Below are 26425 nucleotides of genomic sequence, written 5' to 3'. Positions count from 1 at the left end.
TTAATCAAACCGATGCCGATTAATCTAAAAACAACTCAAATCGCCCGATACTGATGTGTTTGCCGATTAATCTCCCATCACTAGTTAATTATGTATTGCCAAATCCAAAATGGTGTCCATACCACACCCAAAGTGATGTTCTATTGTACTGCATTATGTAAAAACAATACAATTACAAAATGAACAGAATAACTGTCACATAAAATCAATTTCTTATAAGTAGGTCAATCTTATGTGCTAAAGGTCAGGTCAATGTCTGTCTCATAAGCAGGTGTGTCCAAGCATGCAGCAGATACAGTATGGTCACTGGTTGACATGCACAGTATTCACCTTACCATTGATATGCAGCTGTTTGTTGTTGTAACCTACAGCAGGGGTATTCAACTAGATGTAGAATGATGGTGTGTGGGGGCCGCACAGTGTGCACGCTTTACTGAAAATGTGGGGGTTCTCAAAATGCACAGTAACATTTGGATAATTTTTGTGCACAGTAATGAGCAGGATAATATGACTTATACAGCTATATGTTACCATAGAATAGATGTAGACCTATTTGACAGTGCATAAACATAATTGCCTTGACATTAACGACCTTCAATGGGACAGTCCTGTGTAACCTCATATCCATGTGCAAAGGCAAGATCAGAGCACAAAATACTTTGCTGGCAGGGAACTTCCCAGACTACCCTGATGTGCTGGGTGAGTTTAGGTGTCACAATGTAACAATCTGTTGCTGCTGTTGTACCACGACAGTTGTACTCATATACAAGTGGAATGTGGCAGACCACCAAGCTCAATTTGAAAGTTCAGGTGATGTCACGCAATTTGGATGGGAGATCCACATTTTGCTAAGGGTGACCTGACACCTGATGAGATGTTGAAGCTACAAATGAGAAGTGATGTTGATAATAAAGAGGATATACTTTTGACGATGAGGTAGATCAGGATTTGGGTAAGATATTGCTGCCAATCAGGAGGGCTGGGGGGGTGTGGTGGGTTGATTTTATGTTCCTGATTATGAGTTGAAGCTTACAGATATTGAATGTAGTTGCAAAAGGTAAATATTATCATATTTTCTTATGCTATTATTACAAATGTATAAGTATAAGTTGTTATAGAAATAGAAATAGTTGTTTCTGTTTCATTGACCAGACCTTTAACATGTGAGATTGACCTGATATAAAGGCCTTTTTTGATTATGCCAATTACCAAAGTTTGGGCAACCAAGCTAAAATTGTCCCCAAATACAAATCAACAACAAAAACGTAATATGAAACAGCATTATTAGGTTTGGTATTGAACAGATAGAAGTGTCAAATGGACTAAAAGGAGATGTAATGGTGAACGGAAAGTTATCTTATGCATTACTTACACTGTACACTTACACTATATTTAGTTTATAGGATTTCATAAAACATTTCATTAGAATTTATGTTCTAAAATGGTTTTAAATATTTACAGTTATTTACAGAGGGAACCTTTGTGCTGCATCTTTCATGAAAACAGAAGTACGTCTCATGTAATATATAGTCCCTATATGTTGTCTCTCCTGTAATAGATAACATTTCTAGATGTGCTAATTTTAACAACTTTTCAGAGAAATATATAGTCTGAGCTGTATCCCAACCATTCTTCAAAGATATATGATCAATAATAGGAGAGAACCATCAGTTTGAAGTAGAATGCTCCATTCGGATTTAGAAAATTGAGTTTTGGCATGTGGTTATAAATGGAGTGATAACACACAGAAAGCTACCACAGATGCAATGCTATCACATTTTTCCTAGCACTAGGGATGTATACCTTCCCAAAAATCACTATGAGACTTATTCACCCCATCGGTACAGATGACCCCAGATTTGGGGTCCTGGCTCACGGCCTAATATACAGTATCATTGCAGCTGTAGGAGATTTTTGGTCGCCCTCTACCTGCTCGCCCTTTGGTAGGAGCATCATCAGATATTTCTGCAGATTTAGCAGAAAAGCAGACATTTTTCCCAGGGTGCCCTGGCTCTGTATGTGGCACACCCCGCAGAGCCCTCGGCATTGGACACACAGGGGGCTTTGTGGCGATTCATATACTTCTGAACATAGCCTACTATTTGCTCTCAACAAGTTACAGTAGCTTTTGCATTTGCTAATTGTTCATAGTTCCTGCATTGTGTGTGCGCTCTGCAGGGTCCATGATACTTGTGGGCAGTTTGCGTGTTTGGGGTAGTAGTGGATGCTTTTTCACCACTTGCTGTCAGATCATTATTAGCATCAGTGAGCTCTAGCGTAGCATAGCAGCCTACACCCACGAGGGGAGAAACCTGTGGTAGTGTGGAGATTTACATGCATGCACATTGCACACAGTCACACACACACGCCCACACACACGCCCAGAGGGAGAGATTTTACTCACATACATTTCTCACACACACACACACACACACACACACACACACACACACACACACACACACACACACACACACACACACACACACACACACACACACACACACACACAATGTTGTTCACTCAGACAGACATGGTCTCCTTTGTATCTGCAGTGCTTTTGACATGGCAGGGCTCTGCTGCAGAACAGAAGTGGCATTGACAGAGCATTGCAGGAGGAATTCTACGCCTGGAGTCCCACGCTACACCATAACGGCTAGTAGTAGCCCAAACGGCCACTCCTCCTCCTCCTCCGGCCTCTGAATTCCACACTCCCTCACTCTTTCTCTCTCACTCTTACAGACGTTCTGGGCTTCTTTTCAGTGTTCGTGCGTGGTTCTTTTGCAATCTTTTAAAAGCTATAAGCAGCAATGGCTCCCAGTGTCTCTCACTCTCTAGCACTCTCACACATTCTCCCTCTTTCTTTCACACGTACCACGGTGCACACACACACACACACACACACACAGAAACACACACACACAGAAACACACACACACAGAAACACACTCGCCATTCACACACGTCTTTCAGAGTTGTTTACTACTGTGTGCCGGAGCCCCTCCCTCTGTCTCTCTTCTTCTCCCTCTGTCTCTTTTCCTCTGTCTCTGCATCCCCCTCATCATGTCAGTCTCAGTAGAAAGAGTCTTCTTTAAGGCCGTTCCGCTGACCCGGAGGAACCGGTGTTTGGGTGTCTGTGTTGACGAGGCCAGATGTGTAAGGGGATAGTAGTGATTTTGTAGTGGGGGGCCAGCCCAGCTGGCTCAGGCAGAGGACTGAAACACCATCTGATGATCAGAGTTGAGAACACTTTGTGTGTGTGTGTGTGTGTGTGTGTGTGTGTGTGTGTGTGTGTGTGTGTGTGTGTGTGTGTGTGTGTGTGTGTGTGTGTGTGTGTGTGTGTGTGTGTGTGTGTGTGTGTGTGTGTGTGTGTGTGTGTGTGTGTGTGTGTGTGTGTGTGTGTGTGTGTGTGTGTGTGGTACACAGTAAAATCCAGTGTTTGTTTTGACTTTGAAAGCGTAAGAATGGACAGATGTTCTGTGTATGTATGAATTATACACACACAGATACTTGCCATGAAAAACGAGGCTCCAGCGTGGGTGTGTTCTAGTGAAAGGCGCGTAAACCACAGTGGGAAGTGTGGTTGTGTGTGCATCTGTTTCATGACAACAAAGTCCCTTTGGACAGACTGTATTCAGACAGGGTCTCAGGAGAGGTGTGTGTGTGACTCGCACACGTACAGTATGCGAGTCGATTCAGTGGAGCCAAGCGGGCTGCCATTGTAGTGGTGGCATTGGGCAACCCCCCCCCCCCCCCCCCCCTCTCTTCCACCCAATGCCCATATTGGGACATAACTCCATCAGAACCTCCCTCAAGCCCTTCTCGCCCCCACCCACTCCAATGTCACGTTTGCTCCAGTAAAGTGAGCCTGGGGGAGATGCAGCTCCCCTAACCCAGTTTGAAGGCCTGCTTCTGGGGCCAGTCAGAAACTCATTCTCGCATTTAGCCTCAGATCATTCTCTCTCTCTCTCTCTCTCCCCTCTACCTCTTTTTCTCGCTATCTCTCGTGTTCTTTTTGTTGTGGTGGAACTGCTGGCATCTTGTTAATGAGGGTGCATTGTTAAGGGTTTTTGACTTGGGATAATGTAGGCTTGGCTTTAGCTGTAGTTGTTTGTGTATTTCACATGGTGGTGGCATTAATGACCACAGTCTCACTACACATGCTGTTAACTCATGCTGACTGCTCCTCGGCTTATGCATTGTTTTATTTTATTAGCCTAGCTTTTTTTTGTTGTTGAAATCCTGTTAACAGCCTGGCATGGAGGTCATGTCTGTGGGACTCTCTTCATTGCTGAGGCCAACAATCTGTCTATGCCAGTTACTATGACATAGCCCTCCCCTCCCTTTGCAGATGTTTTTAAGCTTTGAAAAGAGCCCCAAGTTGCTGTTCTCTGATTTACTTCAAGATTGTGTCTCTAAATGTTAGAGCCGCACATTTTCGAGCCACAATCTTGAAGTAAATGAAGATTTTATTTTATTTTATTGTTAATGCTCCCTTTGTTTATTTTAGAGTATAAAAGATACAAAGCGAGCATTAACAAAAATATCTTAAATCCTTTTGACCGTCATTTTAGTTTGGGTTTGGGCACTCGGTGGCCATACTCCATACACTTTCCTGAGACCCACCACACAGCACAGGCCTGGCTGGTGGTAGTTGTGGCAAACGATTTGTTTGCACTCACAGGGGCACTTTTCCTTGAGACTCTCAAACAGAAGTTATTTTGGGTCATTTTGGTGTTGATTTTGGGCCTTGTGGTTTAAACAAAGTCTTTCTGTCTGTCTCTGTCTCAGAGGAAATGGCTTAACTTAACTGAAGTCTTCAGAGCTCTTGGGGTCAGCATAGTGTGTGTTTTTAGAGGCAGTTCTATTGTCAAAGGAGCTTGTAGTGGTGTGAGCATAAATCCGTAAGGCAGCACCATCATAATTGCTTTGGTCACAAAAAAGATATTTGTCTGCACGTAATACTACAGGCTGGGGTGGCACCTGTCAGCAGGGAGTGATGGTCGCTGGCCGCTGGGGTGTCACCTGTCAGCAGGGAGGGTTGGTCGCTGGGGTGTCACCTGTCAGCAGGGAGGGTTGGTCGCTGGGGTGGCACCTGTCATCAGGGAGGGTTGGTCGGGAGGAGCAGTAGGGAGGTGCTGGCTCCTCCTGGTGGGGGCTCCTCACTGGTAGGTGTTCCAGTAGGGTACAACACGCAACGCAGTGTGCATTGGGAGGAAATTGAGGAATTAATTGGCATAACGAAACAGGGCTATAATGTGGCTATAAACAAATAAATTAATGTGTGCTTCCTCTGGTTGCCTCCATGGCTGTTTGTTAAGGGCTTATCAGATCAAATCGATTTGGTTGATTATACTTAGTTATTGTTTTCTCATTGATGCATTGATATATTATAAATATAATGATAAAATACATAAAAACATGTATGCACTTCAAATGTAATAATAATAGAATAATCTCTAAGAAAAGAAATAGTTGCAGCCCTAATACTTGTGTATATAATGTGTATGTGTATTTAAAACACCAGCATACTGGAAATAGCAGCACTCCATAATATTAAGAAGCAAGTCTAAAACCATTTTATAAATGTTGTTAGATAAACATAATATGATGCTCTGGCGAAAGCTCTATGCTGAAATGCATAAGCAGCCTGATGTAACACAATAAAATGATTAAAGTCTGAGCCAGGTCTTATATATATTTTGAGTGCCACCATTTCCACTCATCTGGTGTTTTTCTTTTTTTTTACCAGTTTTCTACGTATGACATGTTCCATGATCCGACATGAAACCGAAAGACTGCACTTAGACTGGGACAATGATGACAGCCATAACACAACAAGCATGACATAGCCTGGTCTGTCTATGAAGCAGCTGTGGAATGTGGTGTCTCCAGACTGACTCTGGACCAGGGCTGCTCAGGGCCATTCTTTCCTGTTTTCCTCGTGTGTCAGCGTTCCAAGTTTTGTCACTTCAATTGTGAATGGCAGTTTGCCACTCGAGTAAAAACGTTACACCCATTTAACAGCAGCAACTACAACAACAACGACACAATTAATTGAACCAACCGAAGGGGGGGCAGAGGGGTATTGGGGGTGGGTGGGTGGAGACTGGAGAGCAGAGAAGAATAGAGAGCAAAAAAGAAAGATATTGGATATGGATGTGTATTTCGATAAATGAATGAGGGAAGAGTCTTGGGAATTATGAGAGACTGGCTGAACACATCAGCCTTATGGACAGGTTTCCAATGTACAAACAAAGTACAAACTTCACCATCGTGAAGTCATTACGGCTTCATCTAATACCGGAAATGTACTGTATTCAGCAGTCAGTCCAAATCGATTGCAGTGTCACCCTTTTTTAATAGCACAAATCATCACAATTCTGTTGAATGCTACATTTATTTCATATCAAATGAAGTCCAGTGTGACCAAATCACAGCAAACAAACCCCACAAATTACAATTGAATGCCTGTCTTCTTTAAGAGTTATGAGGAAAATAATCTTAAATAATCGTTTAAGTTTTAACTGATGAATGCCATTTTATTCTCATTGCATAGTCTCTGTCTGAGCATTTTCATTTAAAAGTTGAACTGATGTGAGTCAGGCCTTTAATCCTGTCTCTCACACAGCACAGCAACCCTTCCTCATTATGAAGCATGACAGTTAAACCACTTTACAGTATGCCCTAGGCCTAGTTAGACCTTGTCATACAGCATTGTCGCCATTATTGCTATGGCTGGTTACAATTGAGGTCTCTTGTCTGAGGCATTGGTGTGTGTGTGTGTGTGTGTGTGTGTGTGTGTGTGTGTGTGTGTGTGTGTGTGTGTATGCAGCGGCGGCGGTGGCTCAGGGGTAGAGTTCCCGGATGGTAACCGCAAGGTCGCCAGTTCGAACCCGGGCTCCCCCAGAGTTGGTGTCGAAGTGTCCTTGAGCAAGACACTGAACCCCAAATTGCTCCTGATGTGCTGGTTGGTACCTTGCATGGTTTCTGCCGCCATTGGTGTATGAATGTGTGTGAATGTAATGCACAATCTATGTAAAGCGCCTTGGATAAAGGCGCTATATAAATGCACCATTTACCATTTATGCACGTGCTGGAAGCTGTCACCTGGTTCAAAATAAGGACAATTATTTAAGGTCAATCTTTTCTTTTTTAAATACTTTTTTAGTATTTACAGTATAATGTCTATAATGGAATAGAATAACAGGGTAAAACAATGCACTTTCCTGTTTTCACTAGACATGTGAATTGACTGAATGTAAAGGACTGACCCCCCCCCCCCCCACACACACACACACACACACACCATCCCAGTCCCACCCTCCCCCTCTGTTCATTGGTGTGTTATGAATCCATCATCCATTCATCCATTCACTGTTGCCATGCAAACTAGAACAGGAAACCATGTTCCTGGAGTTAAGATCTCTCTCTCCAGTCTCCACCTCCCTCAACCGCCCATTGGCCCTCCATCAGGGACGAAACCTTGGGGTGACCCCTCAGAGGGTGTCTGCTAAAGGCAGTGCATGTTGATGTGACTGTCACTTTACTCTCTCAGACAGATTTCAGAGTTTTCCTTTTTTTGCAGATGGGTTCCCAGACTGCTTTACCTGACTGAAGCTCCATCCATCTCTTGATTATCCTAATTCCTTGTCCACCGCTCTGCCACCCCTAAATCCATTTTTCACTTTCCATGACCTGGAAATGTATTACCCGTAACAGACACGCACTGTATTTCTCCTTTGCGTGTATACATTGCAAGTTTGATCTGCACCTTAAGCCTATTTTAAAGTAACTGGAGTAAATGCAGTTGCATGCCAGCGTCCTGCATGCCAATCTACAAACTTACAACGTACGTCACGTGTCACATTGCAAAGTGTTGTGGGCTTGTAGATCTTCTATTTTCGGTGTGACACGCCTCACAACAAAGTAAATAAATCAGGCTTTACTCGCACATGGACAGTTTGGCCCACTTATGTACCACTGTTCTCAGTGTTCTGTACAAACACACTATCCAGGAAACCTGTGTCAAAGTTATAGCATCACATGAATGTATTGTATACACACACCAACTCTCCTCGCATGACCTGGTGTCAAGAATGCTTTTTTTATTTTATTTTTGTCCAGCGTTGGGAATGCTCGTTGATGTAAATAATTGATTTGCTGGTTGAATCCCTGGATGTTCATGAAGATAGCCTACATATCTGTCACGCTATCCAGGTTTTGACATTTAAGCTAAAGCTACATACATGCTCACGTTTTCCATGTTCAGTGAAGGTGCAAATTCTGAGCGAAGTCCAGCATTGGAATGACTGAGACTCTGATCCTACAGGATCCTACAACGCTGTCTGGCCACGTAAACCACAACCTTTTAGGTTTTCTCGCTGTCGCTACGTTGTCCTATTTAAATAAAACAAGAATAATCTTTACCCACTTGACCCCTATATACTAAATAGTGCGACTTTTTATTTGTCGCTTGTAGATTGGCCATTTGCCGTATTAGTACTAATAAGCCTTAGTAATAAGGCAAATGGCCAATCTACAAGCTACTACTAAAGTGCCTTGCAGAGTCGAACGTAATCGACGCAAGAATACATACGCAACGGAGGGTGAGAGAAATGTCTCCCCTTGCGTCACGTCAGTTACGTGATCCGTCTCGTTCCGTCGGGTTGAGATCTGATCCCGAGCCTACGCAACCATATTGCTTGCGTTGCGTAGTGCGTACCTTGCGTCGAGGACACCCTGCCCACCTGGAGGCAGCAGAGAGCAAGATTTTGTTTTCCTGCTCTGCTCCTACCCCCGAAGGAAGAGGGAAGCCACTCTGTTGTAAAAATAAACACGAACAGGCATGGCTATCTCACATTATTTCACTGGACGCCAACATGAAAGTTAAACAGGACAACGTTGTACAAGCTATGATAGTATCATTTATTGTCTCCTACATGCTTCCATTTGGTGACAATGTGATGTTTACAGAAGCGACCAACATGTACTATTACAAATGCTGTTTGGTTTGTTGACAAGCTAGCTTGCCAGATTCTGTGAGTGAAACAAGCGACCAGGTCTATGAAAACAAACCCAAAAGAAGCAACCAGTTTCACCACTATTCACCACATCAGCTATTTTCAAAAAGAATCGTGAAATCAAGTCCAAATAAGCAACTACACTTCAGAAATAATCCCATAATAAAAATAATTCAGCACTGTTTTATTCTCAACTGTAATGTACTGAGTCACTGTAGATGCCTTTTTTTTTTTTTTTTTTTTTCTGCCTTTATTGATAGTATCAAGTGAAGAAGGACAGGAAAGAGGGAGAGAGAGAAGGGGAGAGACATGCAGTAAAGGTTGTCATGAATGGGACTCTTACGACTCGTCCGACTTGAACACATAGGTCAGAGCCTATATGTGGCATGTGCCCGGACCACATTGCACATTAAAGTGAATATAGACGGATGTAAGACAACGTAAGCGACGGAGCAGACTATGTATAAAATAAGCTTGCGTTTTTTGTGTCCGTTTGACTCCCCCACGCAAGGAACAAAACGGACTATGTCGAGGCCTTAAGTTGCAACTGTGAAAACGTTTGAATGTGAACTAAAGGGAATGCTGCTGCTTACACTGCAGGTAAACTCACGGTGAGGGACCAGATGAGAGGAGGACCTCTACAATGTGCAGTCTTCCAGTCCATTTAACAGCGTGAACTCTGGGATTTGGGGTCTTTTGTGTTCCTGTGTAAACTCTGGATTCAGACCATTGAGCGGGACTGTGTGTGTGTGTGTGTGTGTGTGTGTGTGTGTGTGTGTGTGTGTGTGTGTGTGTGTGTGTGTGTGTGTGTGTGTGTGTGTGTGTGTGTGTGTGTGTGTGTGTGTGTGTGTGTGTGTGTGTGTGTGTGTGTGTGTGTGTGTGTGTGTGTGTGTGTGTGTGTGTGTGTGTGTGTGTGTGTGTGTGCCTTCCTTGCATTTGCAATGTAATATATGTTTTTATCAGGCTACAGTATATAATCTACATAAGAGGTTATACATAACATGTCATAGGCCTATATTGTGTTCTAATAAATACAGTACATTTGACAGAATTCATAAATATAGATACGGTACACATGGCATTGATTGATTATTAAATAGTTTATTAGACAAATAATAAAAAAAATAAAAGTACAGTCAAACATTTAGTCCAAAAGGGATAGCACCAAAAAGGTCTTTGCAGTCTTGTTTCCATTTAGGCCCATGCAATCAATTCATAGACATGACATGTAGAACAAAATTCAATAAATACCATCTCACTCACACACACGTCATGTCAGTCAGTGAAATGGTTTGTTCTCAGATTACATATGAGTCACATTCTAAAGCTTCAGAGTGACAACATGAAGTGGAAGTGATATTCAGCACTGTTTTATTCTCAACTGTAATGTACTGAGTCACTGTAGATTCTTTTTTTTGGGGGGGGGGGGGGGGGGGGGCTTTTCTGCCTTTATTGATAGTATCAAGTGAAGAAGGACAGGAAAGAGGGAGAGAGAGAAGGGGAGAGACATGCAGCAAAAGTCGTCATGAATGGGACTCGTCCGACTCGAACACATGAACACCTGATGGAGACCTCTTAGTTCTTTCTGTTTTTTTCATGGCATAGCATAGCGTTTGCTTCTGTTCACTGCCCTGAGAGCTGTCAGCACCTCCTCAGCATCTATCCAGACAATATGTTGTTTCCCCTGTCAGACAGCTGTGACTGACCGCAGTCCGTCCGCACCTTTCACTCTTTGTGTGTGTGTGCGTGCGTGCGTGCGTGCGTGCGTGCGTGCGTGCGCGCGTGCGTCTCTCTCTCTCTGCGTTTCCACTCTTGTCAGCCACATGCGGTTCCCCTGTCTTAACGGCCACGCCGGCTGTCACCATGGCAACAGTTAGCGCCCAGACAGGAGCCGCCTGCAGGCGTGTGTGTGTGTGCCCATATGTTGCTGTGAGTTTTCTGTCTGCCTGCATATGGTGTGTGCTGTGTGTACATCTGTCTGTTTGTGTGCGTCTGTGCGAGTGTGACTGCGAACTGATGAACTGATGCCCCAGAATGCTGTCTGTAGCCTCCGACCCTCCGTCTATAATTCATGACCACAAGGAGCTCACCGTTGGAGTCAAAAGGTCATGGTGACAGTTTTACATAGAACAGCCAACTAATGGTGTTCTGCTTTATTTAGCATCATGAGAGGACAGACAGGGAGTCTGTATCAGTACTCTGGCTTGTAATTCCCGAGTTCCTATTTTAAATGATTTGCACAGAAATGAAAGCGGGCTCCAGTGCACTGTTATCAGCTTGTAATCGTTGCACGGTTGTTTGTCTTTAAGTTATCAGTAGTTTTGTTTGACATCTGTGAAGATAAGGAACCCTGCCTAAGCCTTCTGCTTTTTTCGTTTCCTCTTTTTAAGTATACTGTCCATGACACTACCAATTACTACTATAAAATGGAAATGTGTTGTAATATAAATGTCTGCTTCTGATGGAATGACAAACTGTTTGCAGAGTCTCAGGGGGAGGGCTAAGATGGTATGGACTTTATTTAATACCATGGTGAAAACGCAAGGTCAAGAAACTTGATTCAAAATTGCATTTCGATTAATTGTTCAGCCATGTACCTACAATTTAATATTTAAATTAACTCGGATTGACTGAACGCAACAGGCGGTCAGGCACTGATCCCTGTTGCCAGTCTGTCGTCAATCTTGGTGACACAGCTACACAGGCCTATCGATCACTTTATGTACCTTATGACTGAATAGTCTATAGGCCATTGTCCATTCCCACACATTTCATACAGCACATGTGCATGGGGTGTTTTGAAGCAATACAATGTTTTGTTAGAAGAGCAACATCCATTCCTGCTGTTAATAAGGGAATTAGACATTTATTTATTTACCACTTACTTAGCAGTTAAACTCCATCATCCGTCATGTGGGGAAAGCTTTAAAATAGCACATGGACAAGAAGCTGACGACGCGCTGCGAGCTTGTCGAGCGTTAATTTCAGCAAAAGCTTTCCCCACAATAACAATACACTAGTATAGACCCCTGAGGGACTCCGCTCAACCATATGGGGTTTGAGTGGTTAATGTAAAAATAAAAACTGTCCTGACGTCGATTTAGCCTACTCGACAAAACAAGTCACTGCTGAACATAAAATACCCATATTATTGTGTGTTGTCGCAGAGGGGGGTCACTGGAAAATTCCACTGGCACTGGGTTGGAGGCTCCTGAAAAAAACATGTTTATTTTCTCTGATTATACACACATCTCCCTTCCTGCTGGTTCCACTACCTGCTGCTCACGGCTGAATGATTTACTGACCGGCTGACTGTTTGGCCAACTACCGTACCTTGTTTCACCAACTAGCTGGTTTGTGACTGACTGATTCGTTAGACTGGCTAATTGTTGGCTTTTCAGTTTTCAGTAGTGTAAAGATTTACCCTCACACGACCATTGCTGGTTTTACAGTAGTGTAAATATGTACACAGAGCCATTTCTTTTTACGCTCTGTGTTAAATTTTACTGTGTGAGAGTGATTGTTGGCTTTGCTAATGGCCATGTGTTTGCCTGGCTGCTCTTCTGCTTGGCTGATTGGCTGCCGCCTGGCTAATTAAATTACTTGAACAGCTATTTATTTATTTGCCACGCTGGCTGCTTCATGGTTTCTGACTGACTGACTGACTAACATAGAAAATCCATCCACATTCCTCTGAGAGAGGCATGAGAGAGAGAGAGGAAATAGAGAGATGAAAGACCAGAGTAAAGAATGGGTAAAGAGGGAGAGAGAGACAAGTTGGCGGTTTGGCTAGTGCAGTGTGTGTTAGGATGAGCCGGTGTCAGTTATCATCACCAGACAATGGTCTGTGCTCTACACATGGTGTTTTGGCACGTGCATTCGTGTGCGTGCAGCACTCTCACTGTCGTCTATGTGTCTAATGGAGCCCAGAAGGACACAGGAGGTGTGTGTGAGGTGGAGGAGAGGTCCACTGTGTTGGGCCCATTGGGGGATATGACACACACACACACACACACACACACACACACACACACACACACACACACACACACACACACACACACACACACACACACACACCATGCCCTTATAAGGATGTCTGCTTCAACCCAGCCTATCCCTCTAAAAGTCCTCTATCCATCCATCCTCGGTATCCCACTTTGTTCACTTGATCTGTTACCATGCAGGTTGCCGGGAGGAGGGGTGAAGACTATTCACTGTGACAGATGGGGGGGGGGGGGGGGGGGTGGGGCAGTAGTAGGTGTGTGTGTGGGTAGGGGGGGAAGCACGTGGAGGGAGAGCAGAAGCAAGCTGCTAGTTTTAATGCACTATAACTAACTGTGGCTGCACTGAAGTGTGTGTGTGTGTGTGTGTGTGTGTGTGTGTGTGTGTGTGTGTGTGTGTGTGTGTGTGTGTGTGTGTGTGTGTGTGTGTGTGTGTGTGTGTGTGTGTGTGTGTGTGTGTGTGTGTGTGTGTGTGTGTGTGTGTGTGTGTGTGTGTGTGTGTGTGTGTGTGTGTGTGTGTGTGTGTGTGTGTGTGCGCACAGTGAGGATTAGGAATGCTTACCATAGCGTGAGTGAGCATGCATTCTCTCGATACAGAAGCTACCAACTACCATATCGTTTTTTGCCCCGTACATACACATGTGCGTGTAGTAGCTAGCTACCACTTTGACTCCAACCATGTGTTTATGTGTAACATTTTTGACCATTTCAGTCAGGATCTAATGGCATAAAGTGGCATGAAATCCTTTTTTGGGGGATTTTCCCCAAATGATCTTGTGACCCACTTTTGCATCCTGAAACCAGGCTTTGAAACCGCACAAACAAACAGCCTGCCTACGGTTTTTGCCCGCTCTGAGGGCCTGTAGTCATTTACTTTCATAATCCAATCTTGTCCTTTTTAACATAGACGAGGCAGAACACTAAATAATGTGTCCAATGCTTAAAGGACCTCTTCACCACTTTTCAACCTACATTCATATAACTGGTCCTCATTAATGTTCATGATAAAATGTCACTATTTTTTTTCTACTCCGTCTGTCTCTCATAGTAGGGCTGGGGGCAACAGTGACATCATCGATAGGGAATCCAAGCTAATAGAAACTGCTTTGCAATGCGAAAATGGAAGCCATCGGTCTCACAATAATATAAATATATATTTTTTAAATCTTGTTCTAAAAATAATCTGCCTAACGATGATGTCACTGGTGGACGGGTTTATGAACTGCCCACATCCCTCCCATGAGACACAGACTGAGTAGAAAAAATGTGTGGTATTTTATCATAAACATTAGTGAGGACCAATTATATGAAGATAATTTGGAAAGTGGTGAAGTGGTCCTTTAACGTTTCTACAGTATTTTTCCTGTACCTCAACTTTTGTTTGCCAGTGAAATACAGTCCGGGGACTGAATTAGTCAGAAATGCATAATCCATATTTATTGCTCTTGCTGTAGACGATGAGAGTGCATCCTAGTGATGGTTGGCAGGTGTAGTGTGTCACATGACATTTAATACTCCTGCTAAACAGGCAGATGAGCAGCAACAACAACAGACCAGGATGCAAGTTTTAATAACTTGCATGCTTGGTTAAAACTGTGCTAACATTGGTGTTACACACACACACACACACACACACACACACACACACACACACACAGAGTAGCGAAAATAGCTTTTTGATGCATTGTGATATTGAGGATCGGTTATTTTAGTTTTTGCTGTAGGGCTTAAGTGGTTAAGTACATAGGCCAGACCGGGCTTAAATATGTGTTTGTTTTGAAAACAACCGTGGCGTGCATGGTTTTGTTCTGCTTTGGTATCCGTGACATTCATGACATAGCAATGGTAATGAAGTATCTCTTGCTTGTCCTTCACTCGTTTCTTTCTCTTTCACTTTTTCATTATCCTCATCTCTCTTATTTTTCAGAAACAAAGCAAGCGGATGATATAGATAGCATCCCAGGCTCCTCCACCAGAGAAGGTACATGGCGCAACACACACACTCACTCACTCACTCACTCACTCACTCTCACTCACACACGCTCTCTCTCTCGGCTACCGTGTTTAGTAGTCAGATGGGTGGGCCATGTGCAGTATTTTTCTTAGTATTTTGCCAATAATTTGGAGGCCCACATGCAATATCCCCACGGCCCACCATTAGCAAGTTCAGTGACGCCTGAGCAAAGCCACACTCTATTGTGCAGAACAGAAGTGCAACAGTGCTGCGGTATCAATGATTACAGGCTGGGATTAGACTGCACTTATTTAAAAACCCCACACTTTCACTTTCTGCGGCTGCAAGGAGTGAGTGATGGTGACTATTAAGGAGGAATGGCATTTTAAATTGAAATTTGTAATGCAAACTTAACCCCTGCGATGTGGAGGAGGAGGAGAGGCCAGGCAGTATTTGTGAACACATCTGTCTTCCTAAAGCCTGAGCATTACGGTACATGCTGTCTAAGCCTGATGTATAGTTATTTGCTCGCTGAACATGGGCCAGGCATTAGTGCTACAGGAAGGAGCTGCTCTGTAGAAAATATCGAGCAAAAGTGTCAGTCAGTTGCCCATTGAGGGTGTGTAAGAGCACCACCTTCACACGTATACTGTTACTGTAATTACTGTAATGACCTTAGCTGGCTTAGATCAACTTTCACCACAATCTCCCTCCGAACTCATTTTAATAAAAGGACACGCTACAAAGTGTGCATGCTGCCTTATTTTTTTATTAAAATAAAATAAAATTATAATGGAGCAATGATTTTATTTTTAGTTATTTTTTGCTTATTTGGGTGATCTCTTTCGTAACTGATCAACTATTGCACACCTTAAAAAATATTCAATTTGTAACCCATGAGTGTGTACAAAATTACAAATGTAAACAAATGGACTGTTACAGTTCCATTTGGGTACATACAAGATTTCACTCTACCTATTTTCTTCTTCTTTGTGTAACAATATTAGTTCTCCAATAAAATATTCTATTCACAATTATTGCTTGGGCTGTTGAAATTTAAATCAACATTATGATGGACAATAACCACGATTAAAATTGCTACACTGTGGCTGCAAGTTGACAGGCCAGTTTTCGTATTTGGCAACATAATTCTAATATATTGAATGCAAATTTTCTGCATGTTATGACAAGGATATTTGATGATACATACATACAAATGCATGCCTTCTCTCAATATACATGCCTTCTGTATGCCTTCTGTATAAAATATGCACCCACTGAATTCCACCATTCAATCAAAATCTCATCTGGTCGGTTTATTCCGCTTAAAAAGAACCACTTGAGTCCCAACAGAGGTTGTTTCAAACTCCCTGGACGACAGGAAAAAAAGCTGTTCATGCAACTCCACTTATTTGCAGTTATAATTGCATGGCACCCGCTTTAATTACAAAGCACACGGGGCTCACGATGGTAGCTCTGTCTCTCTCAGGCATTGTTTTTCTGCAAGACGGAGGAAGGGAGGACATTTCACATGGAGGTAAACTGAGGACAAGAGGTCAGTCTAGGTCCGGGGCAGGTCAGGGTGGGGGGTGGGGGGCTTGGGGGAGCCGGCATGTCCCGCCAGAAGCACAGGTGCATGGAGACAGCAAGCTTGGATTTCAGATCATTTAGGGATCCTGCAGGGACTTGAGGCTTCTGCAGCAGGTTTCAAAACAACACCTGGGTCAATGAATGCTTTTCCTGTCCTTTTTTGTTTAGCCCAGCTTTAACCACTTGAACTCCATCGTCCATATTCTGCGGTGAACATTAGCCAAAGTTTGCCGATCTACAAGCTCCCAACGCGTTGCAACGAAACACGTTGTTTTATCGGAGAAACGGACTTGAGTTAACAACTGTACTTGGACCGCTTCTTTAATTCCAAGATTATAATGATTAATCACTTATGCCCTATAAAGTTTGTATGATGAATAGGACAGTTTCAAGCACTGAGCTTGAAGACCGTCTATTTTTGAAAATGTTTGAAATTGTTTGCATATAATAGTATGCTCAAAATAGGGACACCATGTTGAAAGTGATTAAAACCACAAGTTGGTTGTTATGTGAATTGTGACATGCAGCAGGCCTGAAATCAGCATTAGCATGGCGTGTGAGAGGAATACAGACCTTTGATTATGATACATTCACAGTGGCATGTTTTATCCAAGTAGTATGGAAAAAACAATGCCTGGATTGTTAGAAAGTCTTCCTACTTACAAAATCTGTCCACCATAATTCTGAACCTTATGACATCACCCTCCACTCCTCATTCCCAATTCCTGATCCTTGTATATAGCCGCTCCTGGTTTTCATGTTCCCCTCAATGCCCTGAATATAATGCATATTATGTACTTGTAGTTTGTTTGGTTTGGAGGCCCGCCTGGGAAAGCATGTTTTTGTTTCCTCACTCACTCTCTCTATCTCTCTCTCTCTCTCTCTTTTTTTCTTTTTTTTAATCTCCGACTCGGCTTCACGAGAGACAGGAAATAGTAACGTAAGCTCAAGCTGAGCCCCCAAAACAAGGAGTGGACTCTGACATCACTGGATTTTGTCTGCAGAAGTGTCATATACTGTCCAATACTGTCAGATTAGACTAGGGGTTAATCGCCAGTTCAATCAAACTAATAAATGTAATCACTTATACCAGGGTTTTTCAACTGATTTTGACCCACGGACCACCATTCTTCTGACTAAGAGCAACCTGGGGACCACCACTATTGTGTCAGGTGGGCTGACCACCCGTCCCGCATCTCGCGGGACAGTCCCGAAATAGCACATTTCACTCATTTCAAGTCATCCCCCAAATCAAAAGATAATCAAAGGAAAACAATTGAGCATGTGATACCATAATCTTTAATCATATTCCATCATATTCGAGGTGAAAGAAATGACTCCAGACTCTCAGAGGGCAGGTGTGTGTGAGAGTGTGTCTGTATTCAGCTGTGATGCTCGTTATCATCAAGGCAATTATGTTTCTGCACTGCACTGTCAAATGGCCTACATCTAACTTTTGTTCAAGCTGTTGTTGACCAATGTTGATAATTGAGATTTTTTGTTGTTTGTTTTGTTTTTTTCACCTGGGTCCGCGGACCACCGGTTGAAAACCCATGACTTATACCCCAGCATGGGGTGTAATGGTCACATTTCGGTGTGGGAGACCCGGGTTCGAGTCCTGTACAGGAACTAACGGACTGGAGCTTTAATTTAACTCCTGGGTGTACAAATGCGGTTACTTTTGTATTTGGTTGACAAACAAATGGTTGACAAACAAATGTGGTTACATTGTAGTGTACAAACGAGTGTACAAATGTGGTTAGGGTTGACAAATGCAGTTAAATGTTACTGTCTACCGTTGCATAAGGCATACAGTACATTCTGTAGAGATACAGAGGCTCCTGCAATGGCCTGATTTCCGCCTGGAGATCAATAAACATTTTATCTTATCTTACTCAGCAGGCGGGGAGGGGAGGGGTGGGGAGGTCGGCACAGTCTAGTATAATATCGTTCATTACTAGTATCGGTTTCAATACAGTATATGTGTCACTTGATCTTAATGCTCAGTCTTGAAGCTCACTTCTTCTTATTTTTGCCTTGCCAAGAACAAGTACACACTGGGGGTGTGGATGAGTTAGTGTTAACATGTCCATCGTTATCTCTTATAGAGTTAGCCACTAGCTACGTATATTGGAGGTTTCAATCTCAAACGGTACCTGAAGTTAACAACATCTTAGCTTGGCAGGTTCCCAAGACAAATTAGATTAAAACACGATTGTAGAGAAACACTGGCCTACTGTATATATATATAGCCGTGGGTGTTATGTTTAACAATAATTGAGCTTGTAGTCGACTGCAGGCTGCAGCACATGCCCCAACACGGCCACACTGGTGCCTGTGTAACTGCCTTGGTATTGGTAATGTGGACCATGTGAACGGGTTGTGGTACAACACTACCCCCTTGTGGTGAAATAAAATACTTAGAAAGATGCTGAATGGTTGGTGATAAAAGTGTGTATTTTGGGTCAGTGACGTGTTTGAGCTTGTATATCAGCAATTTTCGGCATACAGCAGTCCATAAATTTGGCATAATAAGACCACCTTTGATGATAAGGGCGTGATAAAACCTGATGATTAGGGTAAAGAAGTGGCAGTGATCATGGGGCGATCATCATGTGTACACAGCACACAGTCTCTCTTTTGTTGTGACTTCAGAGCCTGACCGAAGTTAGTAGGAGAGAGGTTCGCTGTAGGTGCAGGCGTGTGTTTATGTGGGTCTGGACTCTGTATCAGGCATGCTCTTTTACCCTGTAAAGCTCCCAACAACTTAACCACGTGGACCTCAGCAACCATATTCTGGGGTCAACATTACCTAAATATAGCCAATCTACACGATCTATTTGTAGATTTTTAGCGAAGAGATTTGATGTAGACTGAAAAGAATTAAATAAAGAAGAATTAACGGATAGTACAGAGCCAACTCAGTGGCCTTGTGGTTAGAGTGTCCGCCCTGAGACTGGGAGGTCGGGGTTCAATCCCCGGCCGGGTCATACCAAAGACTCTAAAAATGGGACCCAGTGCCTCCTTGCTTGACACTCAGCATCAAGGGTTGGATTGGGGGTAAGTCCCTGCGACATACTAGCGTCATGTCCAGGGGGTGTACTTGTACATCAAGCTGCCTCACGCTACAGAAACAGGAGATAGGCTCCTGCCCTATGGGCCTCATGGCTCGGCAAGGCTACTTACTACAGAGCCAACTCAGGTCCATTTCACTAAGTCTAGGCAAGAGTATACACCGAATCTGGAAAAATCATGCTATGAGCGTGTGTGTGTGTGTGTGTGTGTGTGTGTGTGTGTGTGTGTGTGTGTGTACACACCTCTAAATTAAAAAATATAGATATTTTGTAAACTGAAACTAAAGTAAAAAAATATAAATACTTAAATCATATTCGTTTAAGTGTCTACCCATGAATATGAACTGGGGTCACTATACTGGGGTATACATTTTCGAATAGTTAACTGAAAAAGTTAAATGTATTTATTTTTAAGTCCAATGGAGCTCCGATCAGGCAGAAACCTTGCCCAAAATTGCAATAAGTCATTCTTAGATGACATCACAGGCTGGCCACATGAAGTCCCAGATCCACATTGATTCCTCGCTGTTCCCATGAGGATCCCCAAATCCACATGATTGGATAAAGTAGCCGGGCTAGGCCCTGGGCCAGTAGTAGCTCTGTGATTGGATAAAGTAGCCGGGCTAGGCCATGGGCCCCTGGCCCAGTAGTAGCTCTGTGACATAGAAGAATGAGGTCAGTCAGTCCTCTACTGTAACCACGGCCTGTGATCACGTAATGTTGGAACTCCTGCTGTTATTACGGAGTCCTAGCTGACCACCCTCCATGCATCAGGAGCTTGGCTTTCCTCTGGGAACTGCTACTTACTTCCAGCATGTTGCCTCCCATGAAATCTTTATGGAGAGTCTTAACTGGCGTTTAGGACTTAATTACCCCTTTCTTCACGTTTAACAAGGCCTGGATCTGAGAGGCACTGAGTTTATTTAGAACTGTATTTGTCGGCTTGCTACAGAGGAAAGGAGAAGGCTAGAAAATAGGAATCGAAAAAGCTTCTGTAGGGCAACCCAGCCGAACCATTGTTGCATGTCACTCCCCTACTCTTTCTCCATTTTTATTAGATCAGAATCTAGTAGGCCTAACGTTGTGGGGTTGAATCGGAGTATGATCCATATCATCTCTGACTCGTGTGTGAAGAAAAATCAGACTTGTCTGAACTGAGTGGTGCTGTACTCTACTAGTTTTGTAGTACTGTACTGTACAAGCCCTCCTCCCTTGTGCGTGCGTGCGTGCGTGCGTGCGTGCGTGCGTGCGTGCGTGCGTGCGTGCGTGCGTGCGCGCGCGCGTGTGTGTGTGTGTGGATGCGCAACAGTGACACTTGGTGAAAAAACGCTATTTCCGTGCTCGGACGAACAGACACACATTGCCATGCTCAGACAGACAGACAGACAGACACACATTGTTGCATATAGGAGTGGCGCTAGCACCACTCAAAAATAAATACATGAAAAGATGACACCAGTAGTAACTAATTGAAACAACCTCTGCTGGGAATGGGCTGATGACATTGAATATGTACTCCTGTGATGATAGTATAGACCACTGGTTCTCAACCTTTTCGGGCTATGACCCCCCAAAAGCTTGTAGACAGACACACATTGCCATGCTCGGACAGACAGACACACATTGTTGCATATAGGAGTGGCGCTAGCACCACTCAAAAATAAATACATGAAAAGATGACACCAGTAGTAACTAATTGAAACAACCTCTGCTGGGAATGGGCTGATGACATTGAATATGTACTCCTGTGATGATAGTATAGACCACTGGTTCTCAACCTTTTCGGGCTATGACCCCCCAAAACAATCACATTTGAACTGGGGACCCCCCAAAATAATCATATTTGATCATATTTGAACTGGGGTCGACCCACAAAAAATATCATATTGTGGTTCAAAAAAAGACCCCCACCATGACAAGCACTTGGGAATGTAGGAGTTGTGGCATTACATTTAGTTTGACTCAGTTCCACAGATAAATATTGTGAAAATAGCCTTGAAAGTCTTGCCTTGTTTTAAATAAATAATAATAATGTATTCATGCCTGTTCTTGTACTATTGTATTTTGCTCATTAGGTTTGCTGGAATGGGTAACCTGCTAAAGGTCCTAACAAGGGATATAGAGAACTATCCACACTTTTTCCTGGACTTTGAAAGTAAGTCTGGCAGCCGAGCAGAGGAGGAAAAGAGAAGGATGGAAAGAGAGTGGTGGAGAAGGTGGAAGGCTCTCTCAGCTTTCTCCCCTATTATTATTACTACTATATTTCTTTTCTTTCTAAATCAGCAGGTGGTTTTATGTTTGCAGACCGAGCACTCTGGACGTGGAAGCTGTGATTGGGGTTCTGCTTCCTCTCTATTCCTCCTGTTCCCTTTACCTTTCTTCTCCTCCTCTCTCTCGTGACTTCACGCTCCTTTGGCTGTCAGATTTGGCGTTCCTTCCTGTCCTGTACTGAAAAACTTTTGGGTCGCTGTTTTTAACACCAAATATTATTTCTCTCTTTTCTCTCTCCCCCTTTTTCTTTGTTACAGAAACCAAATGGGGAATCTGTTAAAAGTGCTCACTTGCACAGAACTTGAACAGGGGCCAAACTTTTTCCTTGACTTTGAAAGTGAGCACAGCTTATGCATGCCCCTCCAGCCTGGCTTCTCTGCTTCCTGCGTTCTTCTTCTTTCCACCAACCCCCCCGCCCTTTTATTGAAATAACCCGGGGTCAATGGTCACTCTATTCAGCCAACCTTCCATCTTAAGTTAAAATGTCTCATACTGGCTCTGACAGCTGTTTTTATAGTTCACACCAGATGTCAGTGCACTGTAAAATACAGTGTTTTTATTTGAAGTTACAATCTGTAACTTTTATGTTCTACCCCGGACCCCCAAATCCCCCCACCCCCTGCCCTCCTCAAGTCTAAACTGTTAACTGCTGAAACATAGTTTGGGCAGAGGATATGCTACTCTTTGATCTTTGTAGAATACCTCCTTGTCAACCAGCAGTGGTTCTACCTGACCAGTAAATATCTCAATAGAAGTCATCCCTTGTGCTTACGGGTCAATTTGGTTATATTTGTAATGTATACTCTCAATAGTTTTACAGATGGATGGATGGATGTTACTGTATATGATTCTGGAACTGGCATCTCAATATGAGCTCACCCCTGACCTTTGCTGTGTGCCACTACTAACTCCCATGCATGCGTCAACATGTGTTCTAATAATAGAATGCCTTTGCTATCATCTACCAGCATGTTCATTGTTTGTCATTTATCCTTGCTTTTACCTATTTTCCTGGGTAGTAGTGTTGCCTATATTCAGAAGTAAAATGCTAATAATGATCATTTATATGTCCAACTACTAACATAGTTACAGAAAAACATTCAGCCGTATTTCATTGCAAAAATATGACCCCTGTTGCATGCCCTTTGCCATACTAGTCTAATGTACATCCATTGTTTATATTGATAATATTTAACCATGAATGTTTTTTGTGGTTATTAATATAACATTACTTCCTGTAATATTCTCCTTACGCAGGCCTAGACAAAATCAACCCAACTTTTAACATCAAAATCTACTTTGGCCTTTTTTCATAAATATTTTCTACAGGAAAAATAAAACTGCTTCCACTTCCTTCGGTGGCATTTTTAACTTCTCTCACAAATGATGCCAAGCACAACATGTGTTTACTCAGCATGGAGGAAGCGACTAGAATGGAATGGTTTTGAATTGCTAAACAGACTGCAGACACACATTGTAATATCAGATAATGACCTATATGCAGACTATAATGTAAATAAGAGCTTGTCTTAGAATATGTTATCGGCCTTCACCTATGCCAGTGTACCGTATACTACTGTATTTGTCATTGTCCAACAGCCCTGTTTAAAGTCAGATTTGTACTTCGTTGCTCGCTGGTGTCCCATCTACAGTACAAGCTCACACATTGCATTCTGAGCTGGTCGATGGGCTATTTTTGTCACATGACATCGGCGCGCAATGCAGTATAAATTGAGCAGAATGACTATACATTTTGTTTAATTTTGCCCAGTTAACTGTCCAAGGATTTAGTTAAAGCTAGTTTATAAGGTAGCTCTAGCTCTAGACTATCCAAAACCTGCTGAGACAGTATGCTATGATGATACATTTTCATTGTACCTTTGAACATTCTAAGGGAAAATATCTCTCCTCGCTTGCACTGAATGCATATGTGTCACATGCTTCCATATAGAATTGTATGAATAATATGAGTGTTGACATTTTGTGTGGGAGAAGTGCTTCCCTGCGTACATGTTTGTAGAGTTTTGTTCAAGCCAACTTTAATCATCAAAACGAATTAAAAGCCATTTCACATTAGAGCGGTCAAGATGTGTTGTGTCTGAAAATGTGCCAGTTGAATTAAAAATAAATTTGAATCTGCTTTGACGCACAGACTACAGAGACATCGTGTCCTAATGTGAAAAGGCTTGAATAAAATCCCATGTAGCGGTGTACAATGACTATATTATTTCTTCTTGACTGTTAGATTAGCGTGTGTGTGTGTGTGTGTGTGTGTGTGGGGTGTGTGTGTGTCCTGTGCACGTGGCCCTTGGTTTATTTGTTGGGGGTGTGTGTCCGTGCACGTGGCCCTTGGTTTATTTGTTGGGGGTGTGTGTCCGTGCACGTGACCCTTGGTTCATTTGTTGGATGTGTGTGTGTGTGTGTGTTAGATGCACAGCCGACAGAGGGAGAACGTGAGGTGTGGAACCAGGTGAACTCAGTCCTTCAGGACTCTGAGAACATCCTGCTACTCTTGCAGGCATACAAGGGAGCAGGACAGGAGATCAGAGATGTAAGGAGAACACGCACACACCCTCCCTCCCACTCTCTGACAACCTCACAAACACACACAGACGCATATTCAGAATTTCAGATACAGAGATACTACAGAGGATACATACATACATACTAGGGGTGTCAAAATTCGAATTAGAATCGCGGTTCCCGTTATGAACGAATTCAAAATCGATTAATAATTTTAAAAAAGCTTTTTTTATCACCCACCCAATACATTATTCTTTTTAGATTTTTTATTTATTTTTTAGATTAGATTTTTTTTATGCTTACAGTTACAGTTTTCACTACATGGTGTTTGTGATACCACAGCTGTATTGTATTGTAGTATTGAATCGAGAATCATTTTGAATAGACAATCGTTTTGAATCTGGAAAAAAATGCTTTAGAATTAGATTTTGAATCAAATCGTGACCCCAAGAATCAGAATCGAATCGTGGGACACCCAAAGATTCACAGCCCTAATACATACATACATACAAACAGGGATGTGCATTTGGGCTTTTCTTTTTTTTGTAAATGTGTACAAGTGGAGTGCTCCATGGTTAAATGTACCGTGATGTCATTTTTATACAAATTTACATTGCGTGAGCAAAGCTGATACAGCTGGAACTCAAGTCCGTTTCACTGAGACTACAGTATTTAAGTGTTTAAATGATGTTGAATTATGATTGTGATATCTGTCCATCCAGGCTATACAGAACCCCAGTGACCTGCTGCTGCAGGAGAGGGCCTGGAACTCTGTCTGCCCGCTGGTCATCAGACTCAAGAAGTTCTACAGCTTCTCACAACGATTAGGTACTGTGTTTAACAGCACCGTGTCGTGTTGAGCTTGTAGATCAACTAATTTTGGCAAACAGATTTTGTGTAAAGGGCGAAAAGTACATACTGTAGCCGACCGAAGTATTATTTTTACCAAGTATAGAGGGTTTTAGGGGTTAAAGCCTCTGCATTTCCAGTGACAAGCAGGCGCATAGTAGAGAGGCTGGATCCCCAAACCACAGCACTCCTGCGTGGATGCATCCGTAGGAACTTATCGCCACCAATCGAAGCGTAACACTGGCCGACGTGCACGTTTCTCACTACTTTGCCTTTTTGTCTCCCCATCCTCCGATCTGTAGAGGAGGCCCTGCAGAGCTTGTTGGAATGCCTGACGTGTGCGCCCTACACGCCCACGCAGCACCTGGAGAAGGAGCAGGCGCTGGCCAAACAGTTTGCAGAGATCCTCCACTTCACGCTGCGCTTCGACGAGCTCAAGGTCTGCTGGACATGCTGCGGGACAGCATACTTACTGGACATTTTGATCAAAACCTTTATTTGTTCTCAAAAAGAGCATTGAGGTTTAGTAAACCCTCTTTTGCAATTCTGTCGAGATTAAACAACAATTAAGACATAGGAGAAACAACAAAATAAAACCATAATAAGTTCAAAATAATGTCATAGTGAGGTAGGGAGATTTAAGAGCAGGTTATCAAATTGTTCGTATGGTATTGGGGCATGTTTTAGCGCGAGTTGTAGATTGTTCCATGAAATAGGAGCATCATAGTGGAAAGCAGTTTTCCCAATTCAGACTGAACTCTACAGTGAGACTACAGTGTAGTCAAGTGTAAGCCAGTAGCTTAAGCGGGTCCGGTACAAGTATTCTCGCACTCATTCATTCTCTCTGAACACACACACACACACACTAGAAACTTAAACGAATATGATTTTAGTATTAGTATTTATATATTTTTTGTTTACAAAATATCTATATTTTTACTTTTTATTTAGAGATGCTGGCGTTTGGTGTGTGTGTGTGTGTGTGTGTGTGTGTGTGTGTGTGTGTGTGTGTGCGCGTACACACACACACACACACACACACACACACACACACACAATATGCTTTAAAATGCCTACCGATAAACAAGGGGATATACTCTATATAATATAATGTCCTGTAAATAATTTTCTCATCTC

General features: G+C 42.9%; 1 protein-coding gene across 2 annotated transcripts in view; it reads left to right on the top strand.

The window, feature by feature from the left end:
* fam49a (family with sequence similarity 49 member A) overlaps positions 1-26425 on the top strand; it is a 47733-nt gene that overhangs the window by 14696 nt on the left and 6612 nt on the right. Inside the window, exons 2-6 of one of the 2 annotated variants that reach the window (XM_079527039.1) lie at positions 14955-15008; positions 22174-22253; positions 24346-24467; positions 25162-25267; positions 25591-25727. In XM_079527039.1, coding sequence (XP_079383165.1) covers positions 22181-22253; positions 24346-24467; positions 25162-25267; positions 25591-25727 — 438 coding nt within the window. In that variant the 5' untranslated portion in view covers positions 14955-15008; positions 22174-22180. Of the gene's footprint in view, positions 1-14954; positions 15009-21720; positions 21801-22173; positions 22254-24345; positions 24468-25161; positions 25268-25590; positions 25728-26425 lie in introns of both variants that reach the window. The other variant, XM_079527040.1, reaches the window with a different exon arrangement.

Source organism: Electrona antarctica, assembly GCF_951216825.1.
Source record: "Electrona antarctica genome assembly, chromosome: 17".
Classification (NCBI taxonomy): Eukaryota; Metazoa; Chordata; class Actinopteri; order Myctophiformes; family Myctophidae; genus Electrona; species Electrona antarctica.
The sequence above is the reverse complement of the archived record's forward strand: the minus strand, read 5'-3'. Positions and strand labels throughout refer to the sequence as shown.